This window comes from Musa acuminata, chromosome BXJ3-4 (assembly GCF_036884655.1).
Source record: "Musa acuminata AAA Group cultivar baxijiao chromosome BXJ3-4, Cavendish_Baxijiao_AAA, whole genome shotgun sequence".
Classification (NCBI taxonomy): Eukaryota; Viridiplantae; Streptophyta; class Magnoliopsida; order Zingiberales; family Musaceae; genus Musa; species Musa acuminata.
Window position 1 is genome coordinate 44989327 of NC_088352.1, and position 16782 is coordinate 45006108.

The 16782-nt window shown below is 41.1% G+C and overlaps 2 protein-coding genes and 1 long non-coding RNA gene across 13 annotated transcripts in view; 1 reads left to right on the plus strand and 2 right to left on the minus strand.

The window, feature by feature from the left end:
- Positions 1-5665, minus strand: part of LOC108952568 (valine--tRNA ligase, mitochondrial 1-like) — a 30956-nt gene extending 25291 nt beyond the window's left edge. Inside the window, exons 1-2 of the mRNA XM_065148143.1 lie at positions 5569-5665; positions 5415-5500 (exon numbers count right to left, since the gene is read on the minus strand). Coding sequence (XP_065004215.1) covers positions 5415-5500; positions 5569-5665 — 183 coding nt within the window. The remainder of the gene's footprint in view (positions 1-5414; positions 5501-5568) is intronic.
- A 385-nt stretch (positions 5666-6050) lies between these two features.
- Positions 6051-7489, minus strand: LOC135634875 (uncharacterized). The gene is made up of 2 exons (XM_065145567.1): positions 6861-7489; positions 6051-6785 (listed from the first exon to the last, which is right to left on the minus strand). Exons 1-2 carry the CDS (start codon positions 7398-7400, stop codon positions 6135-6137), a joined length of 1191 nt encoding a protein of 396 aa, XP_065001639.1. The 5' UTR covers positions 7401-7489; the 3' UTR covers positions 6051-6134.
- Positions 7490-9249: 1760 nt separating this feature from the next.
- Positions 9250-14070, plus strand: LOC135634987 (uncharacterized). Of its 11 annotated transcripts, none has more exons than XR_010495523.1 (6): positions 9250-10387; positions 11391-11503; positions 11629-12632; positions 12733-12939; positions 13028-13118; positions 13797-14070. It is a non-coding gene; the product is annotated as an uncharacterized LOC135634987 (long non-coding RNA). The 11 variants fall into 11 exon arrangements; XR_010495521.1 differs by having other exon boundaries at positions 9251-11289; positions 11391-11488; XR_010495522.1 differs by having other exon boundaries at positions 9251-10387; positions 11391-11488.
- Positions 14071-16782: the final 2712 nt, after the last annotated feature.

Here is a 16782-nt window from a genome sequence, read left to right on the forward strand (position 1 = left end):
ACATTTATGATTTGCAATAATGCACGCAATACTTGAGTTTTTAATTATGATGTGATGTATTGCATATGATATTAATCATGATTTAAAATACTATGAGTTGGTGCTAAAATGAAGTATTATAAATATTGATTTAATGTTCGAAAATAGTGATAAATACTTTTAAAATAAATGTTTGTATCATGTTAGATTGTTTGACACATTGTGCATGATAAGCTATAAAGATGATTGAAACAATGATAGAAATGATGATTTGGAATCATATAATACTGAGCTTATATATGATGATAATGATGCATGTAATGGTGAAATATTCATGATAAAATAATTGTTTTGATATTCAAGACTTGAATTTTCATCAATACTAGTTACCTTTGTCATAATTTAGAGATTAACGTAAAGGGTCTACCCTTCTTTTTGATAATGACAAAGGGGGAGCAAAACATGCTTGAAAGGAAATTTGCTAGCTCATATAATTCAAAAAAAAAGGGAAAAAGAAAATAATTACACTTCTCAAAAGAAAATGAATTGCTATCTTGAACATCACCAAGAAGTGCTATCTTACAAATCTCAAGACACAAATGCAATCATGCAAAATTTGTAATTTTGCACATCATTAAAATTTATGTTGCTTTGGTGATTATGCATGTTCTAAAATGTTATAAAATTTACTAGCTTGCTTGATGTAGAACTTAGCTATGTTGAACATCACCAAGGAATGCTATCTTGCCTATCTCAAGAAGCAAAAAGTTAACTTGCACATCTAGCAAAACTTATATTTCAAGAAGCAAGAATTGCTTTCTTGAACATCTCAAAATTACTAGCTTGCTTATCTTAAAATTGTAAACTTGCCATCGTACTACCATGATGATGAACATGCCTTATCTTCATTTGAAAAATGAGTTTCCTCCTTCAAGCACAACGAATTGTAACATACCAAAGGGAAAAGATATTCAAAGATTTATACGTATCTTGCCTTCCTTTAGGTGCTTGATATCATGCTTATATTGTTCTCTTGGAATCACATCTACCATGCCTTTTGTTGATGACAAAGGGGGAGAAATATATGAATTGATATGTTTGCTATCACTGATGTTGATATGTTTGCTATCACTGATGTTGATATGGTTGCTATCACTGATTGCTATTATCACTGATGTTGATATGGTTGCTATCACTGATGCTATGATTAGGCCATACTTGCATCGCCAAGAAATATATGATTGCTACCATTGCTATATGCCCTGTATCAAGATATCAAACAAAAATTTGCATCGTACGAGCTGATATCTTACCATGTGATGCAATGCTACACTTGCTAAAATATTCGAAATGTGTACATCATGTTAAAATATCAAGAACTTGAATCGCAATTTTACATGTTGATATCTTACCATTTGATGATAGTAAACTTGCATGATGGTAACAATAGATATTATGTTTTTCATGCAATGAGTTAAACTCATATCACAAACACTTGATTGTGATACTTCTCCTTTTTGTTGATGACAAAGGGGGAGAAGTATGTTGATGAAAGAATGTTGATGACATGACATGTGATGCATAAGTTTATGCATATGTTCATGTTGACGTGTTGCAAGTATTCATGATGAATATTGCAATGACTTGAATTCAGTTTGAATTCAAGGTTCTATCAATATGGCATATTGATAGGGGGAGTTTGTTTAAACTCCGGGAGTTAAGGTTAACTCCGTCATCAAGTAGTTGTCATCATCAAAAAGGGGGAGATTGTTGAATCTCGTATTTTGATGATGAAACTACTTAATATATGTTTATGATTTAATCTGCGTTTTGAGTGACGCAGGATGCTTCGGTCAGGATGAGACAATTAAAGCAGGAACATCATGTTGTGCCGGAGGAACATGTCAGAAGATTGGACGTCGGGCCGGTGGATCGGTCGACGTATCGACAGAAGGCTTCGGGTCGTGGACTCGGGCATCGGGCCAAGAAGAGCGGGTATTGTGCCAAGGATATCGGAGTTGCGGAGTCAACTGACCGATTGGGCAATAGGCCGCAGGAGAGGACGATGCGCCGAAGAATCAGACGAAGCGTCGAGGGACCAATGACATGCCGGACAACTTGGTTAATTGCTTAGGATTAATTGTCTCGATCGAAGTTTTGCTTTAATTGTGCAGGATTAACTATGATAACGATGAAGACATAAAGCGAAACAAAGTGTCGGAGTCAAGCGCGAAGGATTTGTTGCAAGTTCGAGAGTTCGACGGAAGTCCGAAGGTTCATCGGGAATGCTACCGGAACTAGCCGAGAATGAGTTGGGAGCTTGCCGAAGGATTTTCGGAAGCTCGCCGGAAGGTTCGTTGGAAGTTCGCGGAGCTAGCCGAGAAAGATCGGAGCTTGCCGAAGAAGCTCGTTGGAACTCGCTAAGATCAAATCGTGAAGTCTAGGAGCTTACCAGGAGTCCGCAGAATGGTTTCCGAGAGTTCATCGGAAGACCGCCGGAAGTTTACCGAAAGCTCGCCAGAAGAAGTCTTGACTTGCGGACTTTGTAATAGCTTAAAAAATGTCTTTAAAATCATAGTTAGCATGTTAATTAGGGTTAGGATTAGGTGTTAATCCTATAACCCAAGTAGGGGCCAATTAGGCCCAAGTTCGGACTGGTTTGGACCAAGTTTGGAGCCAAACCAAGTGAGCTGAAATAGTGAAAGAGGTGGCACCGCCAGGGTTGGAGGTAGCACCGCCCAGGCTATGCCTCCCAGCGAGGTTGGGCGGTGCAACCGCCCCAGCCAGGAGGTGCAACCGCCTGGGCTCAGTCTCTGAGCGAGACTGGGCGGTGCAACCTCTCCTGACAAGAGGTGGCACCGCCTGAGCTCAAGTTTCGAGCTCTGCCAGGCGGTGCAACCGCTCCAGTCAAGAGGTTGAACCGCCTGAGCTCAGTCTTCGAGCAAGACTGGGCGGTGCAACCTCCCTGACAGAGAGGTGGCACCGCCTGAGCTCGGTCTTCGAGCTCTGCCAGGCGGTGCAACCTCTCCAGTCAAGAGGTTCAACCGCCTGATCCCGGAATTCCGGGATTTGACCGTTTTGAGCTCCAAATTTGAACTGGGTTGGGGCCTATAAATTCCCCACCCATTTAGCACTGAGACAACAAGAACTTACCCGAAATCTTGATCTGTTCAGTGGTTCTTAGAGCTCAAAACTGCTAGGTTTCCTCCTCCTTCTGTTCTTCAAGTTTGAGTTGTAAAGAGAGGAGAGAAAACATCTGTAAGGGTTGTCTCCTAAGCCCGTCAAAAGGAGTGAATCTGTAAGAGGGTAGTTGGCCTTCGCCTATTGAAGAAAGGCCTCTAGTTGACGTCGGTGACCTCGTCGGTGGAGGAAGCCAAAGTGGAGTAGGTCAAGACTGACCGAACCACTCTAAATCTCTGGTTTGCGTTTATTTTGAGCACTTTATCATTACTGCAAACCTCCTACATAGCTACTGCTCTCTGCGCTTTTACGAACGAGTTCTGTGCAGTTTACGTTTACGTCTTGATTCCATCTACAAAATGCAAACTGTCTTTCTGCGCTTTTACGAACGAGTTCTGTGCAGTTTACGTTTACGTTTTGATTTCATTTACAACTGCAAACTGTCTTCTGCGCTTTTACGAACAAGGTTCTGTGCAGTTTACGTTTACGTCTTGATTTCATTTACAACTGCAAACTGTCTTCTGCGTTTTTACGAACAAGGTTCTGTGAAGTTTTCGTTTACGTCATGATTCCATTTAGAACTGCAAACTGTCATCTGCGTTTAGACGCAAACTGCGTTTAGACGCAAACTGCATTTAGACGTAAACTGCACTTAGACGCAAACTGCGCTTAGATGCAAACTGCATTTAGACGCAAACTGCGTTTAGACGTAAACGGCGCTTAGACGCAAACTGCGTTTGGACGTAAACTGCGCTTAGACGCAAACTGTGTTTAGACGCAAACTGCGCTTAGACGCAAACTGTGTTTAGACGCAAACTACGCTTAGACGCAATCTGCGCTCAGACGCAAACTGCACTTAGATACAAACTGTGAATCAGCTTTTGCATCATAATAGTTTCTATCGAACGAACGCAGCTTTCGGTTTTAATCGGTGTAAAATTTCCGCTGCACTAATTCACCCCCCCCCCCCCCCCCCCTCTTAGTGCTCTCGATCCTAACAAGCACATGGCAACATCTAATAAGCAAAAAGATAAGAGTATATGCAAAAGCTCACAGGCATTTTTCCTTGATATTGCATGCAACTATCCAGTAATGATAGGGGTAATGATGGCGACATGACGTGTCACGACGACGACCCCACCTAGGCGTCGCTCTGCCCAATGAGGAAGGCAATAACGCTGACTCGACACGCGCTGACGTCGTCCGCTATCAGGCGACGACTTTCAACCCCGCGCGCTTGACCACGACAGGGGAGGACAACGACCGACCCTCGCCCATACCCTGCGGCAATCCGGTTCTCCATGCAACGTCAACAACAGTGTCAGACGCCATCAGAGGTACGATCCTGCCTCCCATAGGCAGGCACATCAGGTAACGCTAAACTACCCTATAAATACCCCCGAGTTCTAAACGAAAAGGGGGGAGCTTCACACCAAAAACCCTTCTCCATATCATCTGACTTGATCGTCGGAGGGGTCGGGCCGAGCTTCCGACCCGACCTGTGTGCAGGAACGAAGGCGAGTTCACCCCTTCCAGTCGCCGCGGCGAGGCCTCACCCCCCGCACTACATCCCATCCGGACCCCCCGTGATCAGCCACCCCAACTGCTCCGAGGAACGTCGCGTCGGATCCCCTCGCATTCGGACCCCGAACCAAGCCGCGTCGGCCCCGAGGCCACGACATACGGTTGTTCCCCGCAACAAGTAAGACAATATAAAAGTTAGGCAACACTGCTAAATGATCCATAATGCTGGACTTGTCATTATAACAAGGTCGATGTCAAAAAAAACATGAATCCTATAACATAAGTATATGTCATTGTTCAAGATTGCGAGAATATAATACTAAGTTTCAAGTTCATATGGCCTATCAATTCATTTTTCCCTGATTTTCTTATCTGTTATGTTACATCAAGGACTCAAATATGTGAAACAGATAGCCTCCAACAAGCTTTCTTCCCCTCCCCCTTCAATTGGTTTTCTCCTCCTAAAACTTTTATTTCCTCCTAATACTTTGTTACCCTCCTCCTACCCATTGACCCCTTCATATTATTCTCTAACAGTCTCACTCCATATTTATGTTTGTTGCTAAAGAATATTTTGTACATATATAGCGATATGGCAGTTCACTTTCTACTTCGTACATAAAAATGTCTTGCATTATTCCATCATTATATAAACTCAAAATTTTTAAATAAAAATAAAAAATCATTACCGCTACGAACAAAAAGTTTATGAGAATAAATTTATAACGAACCATTGCAAATTGTGTCTTCGAACTGCTTGAATCTGTCGTAAAAATGTCCGAAGCTTCCCACCATGTGTACCGTCCAACCGGTCCATCTTGGACGGACTCAAGAGAAGAGTATCCGCGGCTCGGACGACCTGGACGGACGAGCTCCCGAGCGTACTATGGGCGCTGCGCACCACACCAAAAACAGCAACGGGAGAATCCCCGTACAGCCTCGCATTCGGAACCGAGGCGGTACTTCCCCCCGAGATAGCCATTGTCACCCTCCGGACGAAAGCCTACAATGAGGAAACCTCGGATGAAGGACTCCGAGCCGCCCTTGACTTACTGGAAGAGCGACGTGCCGACGCACATGTAAGAGCCCTCTCCTACAAGAGGGCGGTCGCAAGGATCTACAACCGAAAGGTAAGACCTCGACATATCAGGATTGGCGACCTGGTCCTGCGGCGGGCCGAGGTCAGTGACCCGAGCCGACAAAGAGGCAAGCTAGCCCCCAGTTGGGAAGGACCCTATCGGGTAACCGAAGTCATCGGAACCGGCGCATTCCGGCTCGCCACAACGGAAGGTCAGTCCCTGCCGAGGACTTGGAATGCACAAAATCTCAAAAAGTTCTTTCCATAAGACTCGGCCGATCATAGACCATTGAGAAAGAAGATAGATCATATTCATTCGAAGGCAAAAGGGGTGTTGCAAAACGATCATCAAAAGCAAAAAATACAAAAGACATCAGTCCTCAGGGGCGTCGGGACTATCATCAAAAGGAACATCTGCCTGCATGTCAACGCCCAGGTCCTCGGGGAAGGAGCCGAAGGGATCCTCCACAACCTCCGAGTCGGGGTTGCGCGCCTTGAAGCGGGCAAGGGCGACCCGATATCCGTACTCATACGAGACCCGCCCGGTCCGGACAAGGCCTAGCTGAAAGCCCGAGGAAGCCTTGTAGTCCTCGACCAGCTTCTTGTCCCTTGCCGGCTGTTGGCGGATCTCGGCATCCAGGGCCTCGATAGCCCCCGACGCCTCGGCCCTCGCCTCCTCCAGACGCCGAATCAGCTCGATGGAGTCGGACCTCGCCGAGCGGGACTCCACCATTGCCGCCTTTAGATGAGCCTGCGACTTCGCGTTGCGGGCTTCGGACGCCTCCAGCTGCGACTGCAACTCCGCGAGTCGCTCGGTGGACGCCTGGAGTTCCGAAGTCAGCCGCGCCACCTCGTCCTCCGAGCCCAAGGCATGCTGCTCAACAGCGGCCACTGCCTCGGGGCCGGCCTCGGCCCGGGCCTCGTCCGCTTGCCACCGGAGCTCAACGTTGCAACAGCTCAAGGCGGCGATGACTTGTCCCGCGTCTCGGACGCGGTCCATCAAAGCGGCGGCATAGTGGTTGCCCTAAGGGAAGGACAAGGTCAAAGTTAGAGTTAAGCCCTTCCAAACAGCCAAACCCAGAAGCAAAAGGACGCTTACCCACAACAAGGACTTTGCTGCCTTGCTAAGCAGAACGTCGGAAGGCAGGGAGTACAGGTCCCGGGCTATGTCAGGATGGAGCCCGCCACGGATGAACCTGCCCGCGCTATCTCCCTCGGCCCACACCCGGGTGCCCCGGGTAAGACCATCCCACCGGGCCACCAGAGGATCGGTGGCCATGCCGCGAGGGAGAGCACCCACCTCCCGCACCAGGTAAGGCTCATCCTCCCTTAGCGGAAGGCAGAGAAGCTCGCAGACAGAAGGTGGGCGAGCCGCCTCCGCCGCCGCGCCCCCGCTCGGACCGGCCTCGCCCTCTCCGAGGCTTCCCGCGGCACCTTCCATCGCCGGTGCCACCGCGGCTCCCGTCGCCGGGGCATCAACCACCTCGAGACCCCCGCTCGACGGCTCCCGCGCCCTCTTCCGAGACCGGCCTGCCTCGACATCCACGGGAGCCTCCCTCGTGCCCGCCCTGGTGGCGGAGGGCGAACGACCCGACGCAGCGGCAGTCTTCCCCCCACGCAAAGCTCCGAGACGCACCATATCTGTCAAGAAGGATCGGAACAGCTGTCAGTCAAAATGACAACACGCAAAGAAAAAGAAAGGAAACCCCCAATGGAACCGCTCCTCCCAGCGTACCTAGAGGCGCTGGGCTAAGTCAACTCTAACTCTAAGACAATCTACATATTGAGGATTTAAACCATTAATAATTGAATCATGTAAACCATTACAAGGATCCATGATATACTATCGAAATGGGAAAAGTTATCCAAAAAAAAAAAAATATAGCACAAGCTGAATAATTCATAAAAATATTATAAATCTTTTGTAAAATGAAAACCCAATACATTTGTACATTTGGGTCCAATTGAAGCTTCTCTTAAAATTTTGAGTTCAATTGGATCATTCCTATTATGCGATGCACTGTTTTTTGATTTTGGACAAAAACAATGCATATTTAATAATTCATAAAAATATTGAAGAGTTTCCTAAAAATGTAGAACAAGTAACATACGTCCATTTAGGTGCAATTGAAGCTTTTCCTAGTAACTTAAGGTTAATTGGACCAGTCCAGATGCACTGGTTTTATATTTTGGGCAAAACACATGAGGACATATTTTATTACGTCATAAGTTTTACAAGGGACACAATTTCTAAGCTCAAATGTCAAAATATATTTCTTGAATCGACGATATTTTTGTGAAATGAGAAAAGTTCTCCAAAAATAAAAAATTTCCACAGTTCACAAAGCTGAAAAAATCATAAATATTAAAAATTTTGAAAATATAGTAGCCGTAACATATGTCCATTTGGGTCAAACTGGTATCTTTCCCAAAATTTTGATGTCTATTGGACTAGTCCTACTATATGATGCACTGTTCTTCGACCAAAACACTACATTACAGATACATTTTCACATGAAAAAATATTTATCGGATGTTTTCGATACATAAATCTATGCAAATATTATTATGGCTTCAAAGTATCTGACATGACCTGAAGATGGCCTTCTCCAGACCTAATTTCCAACTTCAATGCAAAATCTTGAAGGGCCTACTGATCAAATAGTTTTACTGCTTGCATAAGCTTTCAAACACAGAACTAAATCATGAACAATATTTAATCTGTTTGCAGTGACAACTAAATCAGCAAGAGAAGACACTGCACCGTTTCAAGCAACACAAAATTGCAGCTGATAGTCAGCTCTGCTAGTTTACTCAAACAAAGCACTTATTTGGCCTTTCTTGATCTTGAAAAGCTATCTTTTCATTAAAGAAGCAATGGCCACTACAAGCATCAATTGATAGTGCTAACCACATCAAACTCGCCAATAAAGTTCTTTTCAAGGAGCTAGATCATCAAAAGATGCTTAAACAGCCATGAAAGAAAAAAAAAAAAAAAAGTTAAACAGATCTATTTGGGGTCAGCAAGATCACTGCAGCCTACAAGAGCTGAGATCAGTGGGCATGAAGAAATTGTCACTGAAGACATATTTTTAGCAGTGGAAGGAGCTGGTTCAAGAATCATTTAGAACAGAGGGGGAGGTGGTGGTATCATTCGGTCAGCCACTGAAATGCTATTTTTCCAGAAAGGAAGAACTGCAAGTGGCTTTTAAACTATATAAAGTTTGAATGCCACTGTTTTGACAAAGTTAATGTTGATGATAAGGAATATGTGTGCCTTTCTAATGTCACAGTAAAATTCATTTAGTGGATTATACAGTTTTCTCAGTGGAGTTTATTGTAAGTGGGGGTAATGGAGCCCCAGGCACATTTGTTTTGTCTGCCACTACATCAATGTAATGATGGCCATAAACCTGAAGTCCTATTAGATTATGGCTTAGTGCAATTCTGCACACTGGTCATAAAAATCCTATGATCCTAAACATCCATACATAAAATTTGGTCCTCACATTTTCTATGATTACCACTATAGTATCTCTAAGAAGTTCCTCTTCTCCTCTTCTCCTCTTCTCTGATCGAACAGAGGATTTGCGTGGAGCTCCTCTTCTCCTCTTCTCCGATCGAACAGGACTTGCGTGGAAGATGAGCAGAGAAACCAAATCAATGAAACAGGGGAAGATGAGCAGAGAAACCAAATCAATGAAGCAGGGGAAGATGAGCAGAGAAACACGAGTGATGCAGCGGGTTTAAGAAACAGGTGAGGTGCCGAGGTGCCGACGCAGCTATAGGTATACGCTACCGGAAAGGTGTTGTTCGCTGCAGAGTGATAGTGCCGAGGTGCCGACGCAGAGTGATAGTGCCGAGGTGCCGAGGGGCCGACGCAGCAACAGGTGAGATGCCGAGGTGCCGACGCAGAGTGATAGTGCCGAGGTGCCGAGGTGCCGACGCAGCAACAGGTGAGGTGCCGAGGTGCCGACGCAGAGTGATAGTGCTGAGGTGCCGAGGTGCCGACGCAGCAACAGGTGAGGTGCCGAGGTGCCGACGCAGAGTGATAGTGGGAGAAGAAAGGTGTGGGAGAAATGTGTTGTTCGCCGCTGCAGAAGGGAGAGTAGAGCCTTTCAGGTATACGCCACCGGAGCAGCGCCGTTCGGCAGGGAAATTTAAAAACTGACAGCGAGTTCATCAGTTATTAAGAACTGACAGCGAGTGTTTCAAATATTAAGAACTGAGAGCGACCCTGCCTGCTCCAGCTGACGGATTTGAGACTTATTCCGATCTCCTTTATGAACCGCTCGTAGACTTTGAGTTCGAGCAAATGAACAAGCTGTATCTGTATAAGGTATAGAAGTTGGATCAGAGGCAGTGCGGTATCTTGGTGTTGGCGACGAAAAAGGTGATTGGACTGATTGCCTTGACCTTAGTAGTAGTTGATAATGCCCTTCTTCAGCGGTAAGTAGTGAATACGATTGATTTCCAGTTAACAGTGGAGAATTGCCTGTTCAAGTTCCAGGTAAGGAGTAATAAGAATATGAATAAGAAGCGGGAAGTTACGTTATTGTGGATGGAGTTAAACACTTTTCCTTTTTCGCCCTGCGTGACTCTCTGCCCAACACCGAGAAATCTAAAGTAAGTATTGGTACATAAGTATAAGAGTAAAGAGTACGTAGATGAATGTCTGAGGTCAAAGGTACTGTTTCCTCTTTCCCGAGTAGAGATAGGTTAGTGCTCTAGCTCCTTGTCGTATAGAGAAGAGAGGTTCATCAGTTATTACAAAACAGAGGTTCATCAGTTATTACAAAAGTACAGCGCCGTTCTTACGTATTTTATGGTCCATCTTGTTTATAAACTGCACTTACCCAAGAATATCAACCACTAAGGAACTATAGTTTAGAAATTTTGCCTCGTTTATCTTCCTTTTGTGAATATTTAAGCTCTCCAGTGCTCATATCTTTATTAGGCCACTTCCAAGATCATCTTCAAAGGTATTCTTGACTTTCTTTTGTGATGAATCAGTACAGATTGACCTTCTATATGTGTCCTCGTAATCATTATCATACTGACATACATCAATATCATTGGTTTTCCACATCATAATGTTTCTTATGTTGTTGTTGACTTGTAAACTCTTGATTATACCATCTTATGCTCTGTTGGTTCTTTGTTAAAGAAAAACTTTTTCTGCTTGGAGATTCATATAGGGAATTTTACTTTGTTTTATTTTTGACATGTTTTTGGAACAAATTTGTCCTTCATTTTTTTTTTTCATGCATAGACCTCTGTCTGTGATGCGGACCTATGCATCAAGCGTAGCATTGCATCTGGCTTGTGAGACACCTCTGATCATTATTCATCCTTGGGCCAGTCTTGCTGCAAGTTTTGCTTGATTTACATAAACAAAGTTCCCATACATGGCATACTTAGCTTTGTTACACTTATGGTGACAAGGAAAGGCCAGATAAAAGAGAGCAATTAATTTCAAAGATCGTTTTATGCTGTTATCTTTGCGGTGGTGACTCAAGTTTTCTTTTGTAAGTTGCCTAGTTAGGCTATACATGTTATACCTTTAGCAAGGTTCATTAATGATATTCTATTGGAACTAATGGATGGTTTTGTATACAAATTATATTAGTCCAAGAAAGAGTGTGACTATCTGATTGAGTTAGCGAAGCCTCACATGGAGAAATCAACAGTTGTTGATAGTGCCACTGGTTGGAGTAAAGACAGCAGGTTTGCATTTCACAGGTTATCTTTTTATCAGACATTGCTCCCTAGTTAAGTTAAATGTTTTCAGTAATTGTGTGTGTGTGTGTGTGTGTGTATATATATATATATATATATATATATATATTTTTTTTTTTTTTTTCCAGGGTGAGGACGAGTTCGAGCATGTTTCTTAGAAGAGGAAAAGACAAAATTATCTGTGCAATTGAGAAAAGGATAGCAGATTATACCTTTATACCTGTAGGTAGTATTCAGCATATTATACAAACTGAAGAACTTCATCACTGGGTACTATAAAATCAGTTCTCCTACTTAATGCACTATATTTTGGTCTTCTTGTGAGTTTTTATAGCCAATGATTGTACAGTTTTTACTACTTTGTTTTGGAGCATTTGCAAAGTACTTCTAACATGTATGTCTTTGTTTGAAAGTGATTTAAATCATTTGGCTCATATCATCCATAACTGACATATTTGAGTCTTGGTCTGCTTTGTTGTGAAGTATTACTTTTTTAAAAATATGTTATTTTGACTACTGGTATATGTAATATTGTTGCATGTGGAAGTTGCACTGAGTATTTCAACGGGATACCATGTGCAGCTGAAATGCTTGTTCACACTGATCATTATATACTGAAATGTCATTATCACAAAGTCTGATTGCGTAGTACTTGATTATAAACATCAGCATCATGATTTCTTTGATAATATTTCATATTCGGTCATCTTTTTCTTTTTAGAATGTCATAATATTTATTCACTGTGGAATAATAATAAATTGAAAAAGTATATAATTGTTTGACTTTTACACTATTAATGGTGGTATATATCAGCGCTTTAGTAAAATTGCAGTTCATCAAAGTGATAAAACCACTACTCTCTTGGCCAAAATAACTTATGCATCTCTATTCTAGTATCAGTTTCTCAAGGGTGCTTTTTTTTTCTTCAGATGCCTTTCTTTTTCTTTTTTTTCCTTTCTTTTTTTATCTCTCACCTAAAATTTGGTTTTATATTTTTACGGAACACGGTGAGGGTCTTCAGGTTCTCCATTATGAAGTTGGTCAGAAATACGATCCGCACTATGATTCTTTCCATGATGAATTCAATACCAAGAATGGGGGTCAACGTATTGCTACCCTTCTCATGTATCTGTAAGAATCATCCTCTCATTATACTTGGAAACTGATAACATTGTCAGTAAGCTAGTGCAGTTCTCATGCAACTTCTAACACATTTTCTTCCATTTGCAAGTATATCTGTTGCTCAGTTCTCATGTTGAGGAAGGTGGTGAAACTGTGTTTCCCTTCTGAGAAGGTAAATAGCAGTTCTTTACCATGGTATAATGAGCTATCAGACTGTGCAAAGCAGTTTCTTTCTGTTAAAACCAAAAGATGGGAGATGCATTACTCTTCTGGAGCATGAGGCCAGATGCCACTCCAGATCCATCTAGTTTGCACGGTTAGTTGAATGGTGTTTGGCCACCTGAGTGAAGTTTCAATTTCCAGATGTATTTGAAACGTTCAGAATGTTATTGCACTCATTGCAGGTGGATGTCCTGTTATTAAAGGAAATAAGTGGTCTTCTACAAAGTGGATGCGCATGCATGAGTACAGGGCTTAGCTACCAAACTAAACAAGGTACTGTGTTCGATCCTTCCTGTGTCTTGATACCTACACTAGAAAGAAAGTTGAGCTTTGATAATATATATATATATATATATATATATATATATTACATGACTTGCAACATTCCGATCTTTTGTTGTTGCAACCTATCATAAGCCTTCTGTGGAGCTAACTTTGTGGTCCTCAAGTCCTCGTATCCTGTGACCACCTCGATGAATCACAATGCCACCAATTACATATGAGTATTTTGATAGACAAGTTAACACTTTCAACTAATCATTGGATGTACGACTGCCCCGACCCATCCATGTGAAATCTTCATTTCCTGGGTCTTATTTATGTTTGATTGGTTTATGGGACGATGGTATGTAGAAACCGAGATGCTAGCAGGCAAGTTGACCTTTCAAGTTAATGATTTTTATTTATAGCACGTAGATGTAAATTCATTCTATAGTTTGTGACTAATTGGTTTTCACAAGCATTGCTGATGAAATGCATAGATAAACATGGGTTGCTTTTTATAAAGTTCTGTAATCCTTTCTTCTTTCATGTAACCAAAGAAAAAAAAAAAAATCAAGAAGTTGCATATTGTAGTACTAACATCAATGCTTTTTCCCATTTGTATACTAACATTTGAATACTAATAATCTTGCAACCTTTCGTCTGTTTTACCCTCCTTACCTATCACAGAATTTTCCTGTCATCATGATTCATGATGAGATACGAAGCAGACCTAGAGATGGCAACCTGAGATACGAAGCAGCAGACCTATCGTCAGTCTTGATGATAGTAGCAGTGATGCTCGGGATGGTTAGAGAAAAAGAGGATGATATGAGGCATATAAAGTAACCTTATAAATTCTTGATTCCGGTGGTTGGGGATGTAAATGTATGACAAAGCAACTTTAGTCTCCTTTTTTTCAAACTCACAAGAATATAAATGTTCACCAAATGGGTTATGGTTATTTGGAGAACATAGTGGAAACCATTAATATGGAGTTGGTAAACAACTAAATATAGACCATCACAAGTAGACACAATCAGAACATGAATTCCATCAAATATGATTTTATGACATCCACCATCAGAATTTTCAATACTTTCCTAATTTATGGCTCACTTAGTCACCCGATTTCGTATTTTACAAATGAAAGGACATGGCAATCAATCATAACAAGGGAATTAGTTCCAACGATAAATTATTTTCAACATGTAACATAAACATGCAGCTATGGGATGAAGCAAGAAGAACATTCAAAGAATATTTACAGAACACAAAAACATAGTAACGACATATATTGTTCAACCATAGCCGGATGACGTTGTTAACCATATTGATGTGCTTGGACATGACCATTGTGCTGCTATCAGAAACCAGGTTTCAGAAAAAAACTTATCCTTGCTAGTTTCTAAAACTATCCTCAGAGGAACAGATTTTACATAAGATGATTCAGGAAGAGCTGCCAAAGAACTAGCTGTTGAAATCCTCATGAGATGGACCCAATCATTCTCCTTTAGATCCCTTTCTAGGTAACTATTCATACTGATCACTAGTTTGTTAATGACATCAAGGTGAGATTGAGCGATACTGTTGTCAGATTCTTTGTATGTATATATATATATATATATACATACATATATATATATATATATATATATATATATATATATATATATATATATATATATATATATATATATATATATATATATATATATAGCAAGCCACAACATAGACGCAAATTGCTTGACATGTCCTTCGACCCCAAACTTAAACCAAATTAGGACCCTATAAGTTGCAATAAGATCATAATTGTCCAACATCAGCATTACTGCGGGGAAAAAGAACTTAGATTTCATGCTCAATGAAACAAGAATATAGCAATTCAAAGAAATCTACCGACAGAGTTCCAATTTTACCAGCCAGCACCAGGATCAACCTGCCGTTAACCCACCGATGGAAGACACGTTTACTAACGGCAGACTAATGTGCGTTGAGATTCGTGTGCCAGATGTACATACATTTCCCTCGATCACACCTCTTCATCACGCATGAATGGATGATGGTTTGGAGGGATCATCACCGGTTCCGATACAAAATGGACCGATCTTACTTGCTACTTCTCGATTATGTGGGGAGATCTTGTTGCTCTCTCACTAACGATTCTACCTCGTCTTTCTTTATTGTGTCACTAATTATTATATTTTTTTTATAACATTAGTGCTGAGTGAATTTATTTGTTCCCATATATCTAATATCATATCGATGATATTCCCTCGGTAACAAAATATTAAAAAAAATTATATATATGTTCTTACAAAGTTTGAAAATTGTGTTTACAAAACGGGGATGACAATACATGAAAAATGAAAAATTATCGATACCTTATCTAACTGATAATTTATTCAAATGATATAATGATTGACTTGACCTTATGAAATCAGAAGTTGACTTAATCAATTGTTATTCATGTTCTTCTGGTTTGGTATTACATGATCATATATATAATAGAAAGAAATACATAACTGTTATAAGTATTTAGCTACGATCTTAAATGTAATGTCCTTATGTACGTTATTCGAAACCTAAACTTTTTAAATATTTTTTGCATTCACATAAACTCAATACTTGATCAAATCCTTCATATTTAAACGGATGTGTCCTCTATGAAGTCTTGTAAGGTTCAATTTAGAATTTTCTTCTGTAACACTTCACCCAAAGGTAGACGCAGAGTAGGATCTCGAGATTCAAATCAATATCTAGGTTAAGAAATCAAAATTTGTATCCTTATAAAATTTTGATACAACATATATTCTAATATTAATTCCTAAGTTAAATATGTATAATATATAACATACCTAAATGTTACTAATATTCTTATAATCAAATTATTTTTATTATCAAATATCATGATTTTTAGCAATCAACTTAGTTAGCATCTCCCTAATTGATATTTAGTTAAGTGAAGCATCAGACATCACGATCATGGGTATCACTATCAAAAACTTATCTTTTTAATGTTTGTACTCCTCATAAACTCAATTAGGACCAATTAATGTAGTGTTAGATGTCAAGTGTTTTATGCCTAGCATAATCACCATAAAAATACTAATCCATCTGCAATGGTGCTGATGGACCCATAACCAATCATTTTATCGTTTGACCACGGTACTTAACTAAGACAAAGATACCACTCCCACCACCCTTCCTTTATGGTTGACCCTATATTAATAAACCTAATGATTGATGACACCAAGCTAAAGATAGGCATCCATCACGCTAATCCTAGGTATTAACTTAATATATTCCACTAAAAACTTTAGTGGCCAACCCTAATCACCATTGATGGTGTACATTGCACTTATTCCTTAAGTTCCATCTTGATAAGGTTGACACTTGCTCCCCTCTTATACTATGACAATCGACCACACCCCAAGAACTGGTATATATAATGGTAGATCACCTAAAATAAGATACGAGATATACAAAACAAATTACTAGTACTTCCTGAAGGTGAGGAGCACAAGAAGAAAGAGAGATGGATGGTGGTGTATGGCAGTATGTCAACCATCAAGTAATAGATTAAGCTTGAAGAAGTACTTGGTAGTGAGGAGGGAAGAGACATGTGTCCAACAGCAATAAGGGAAAGGAAGCTGATATTTATGTGATTTGGTAG

Coding starts and splice junctions, on each gene's coding strand:
- LOC135634875 (XM_065145567.1), bottom strand. CDS start 7,400: ATGGTGCGTCTCGGAGCTTTGCGTGGGGGGAAGACTGCCGCTGCGTCG. Junction 6,786..6,860: donor CAGCAAAGTCCTTGTTGTGG/GTAAGCGTCCTT, acceptor TCCTTCCCTTAG/GGCAACCACTATGCCGCCGC.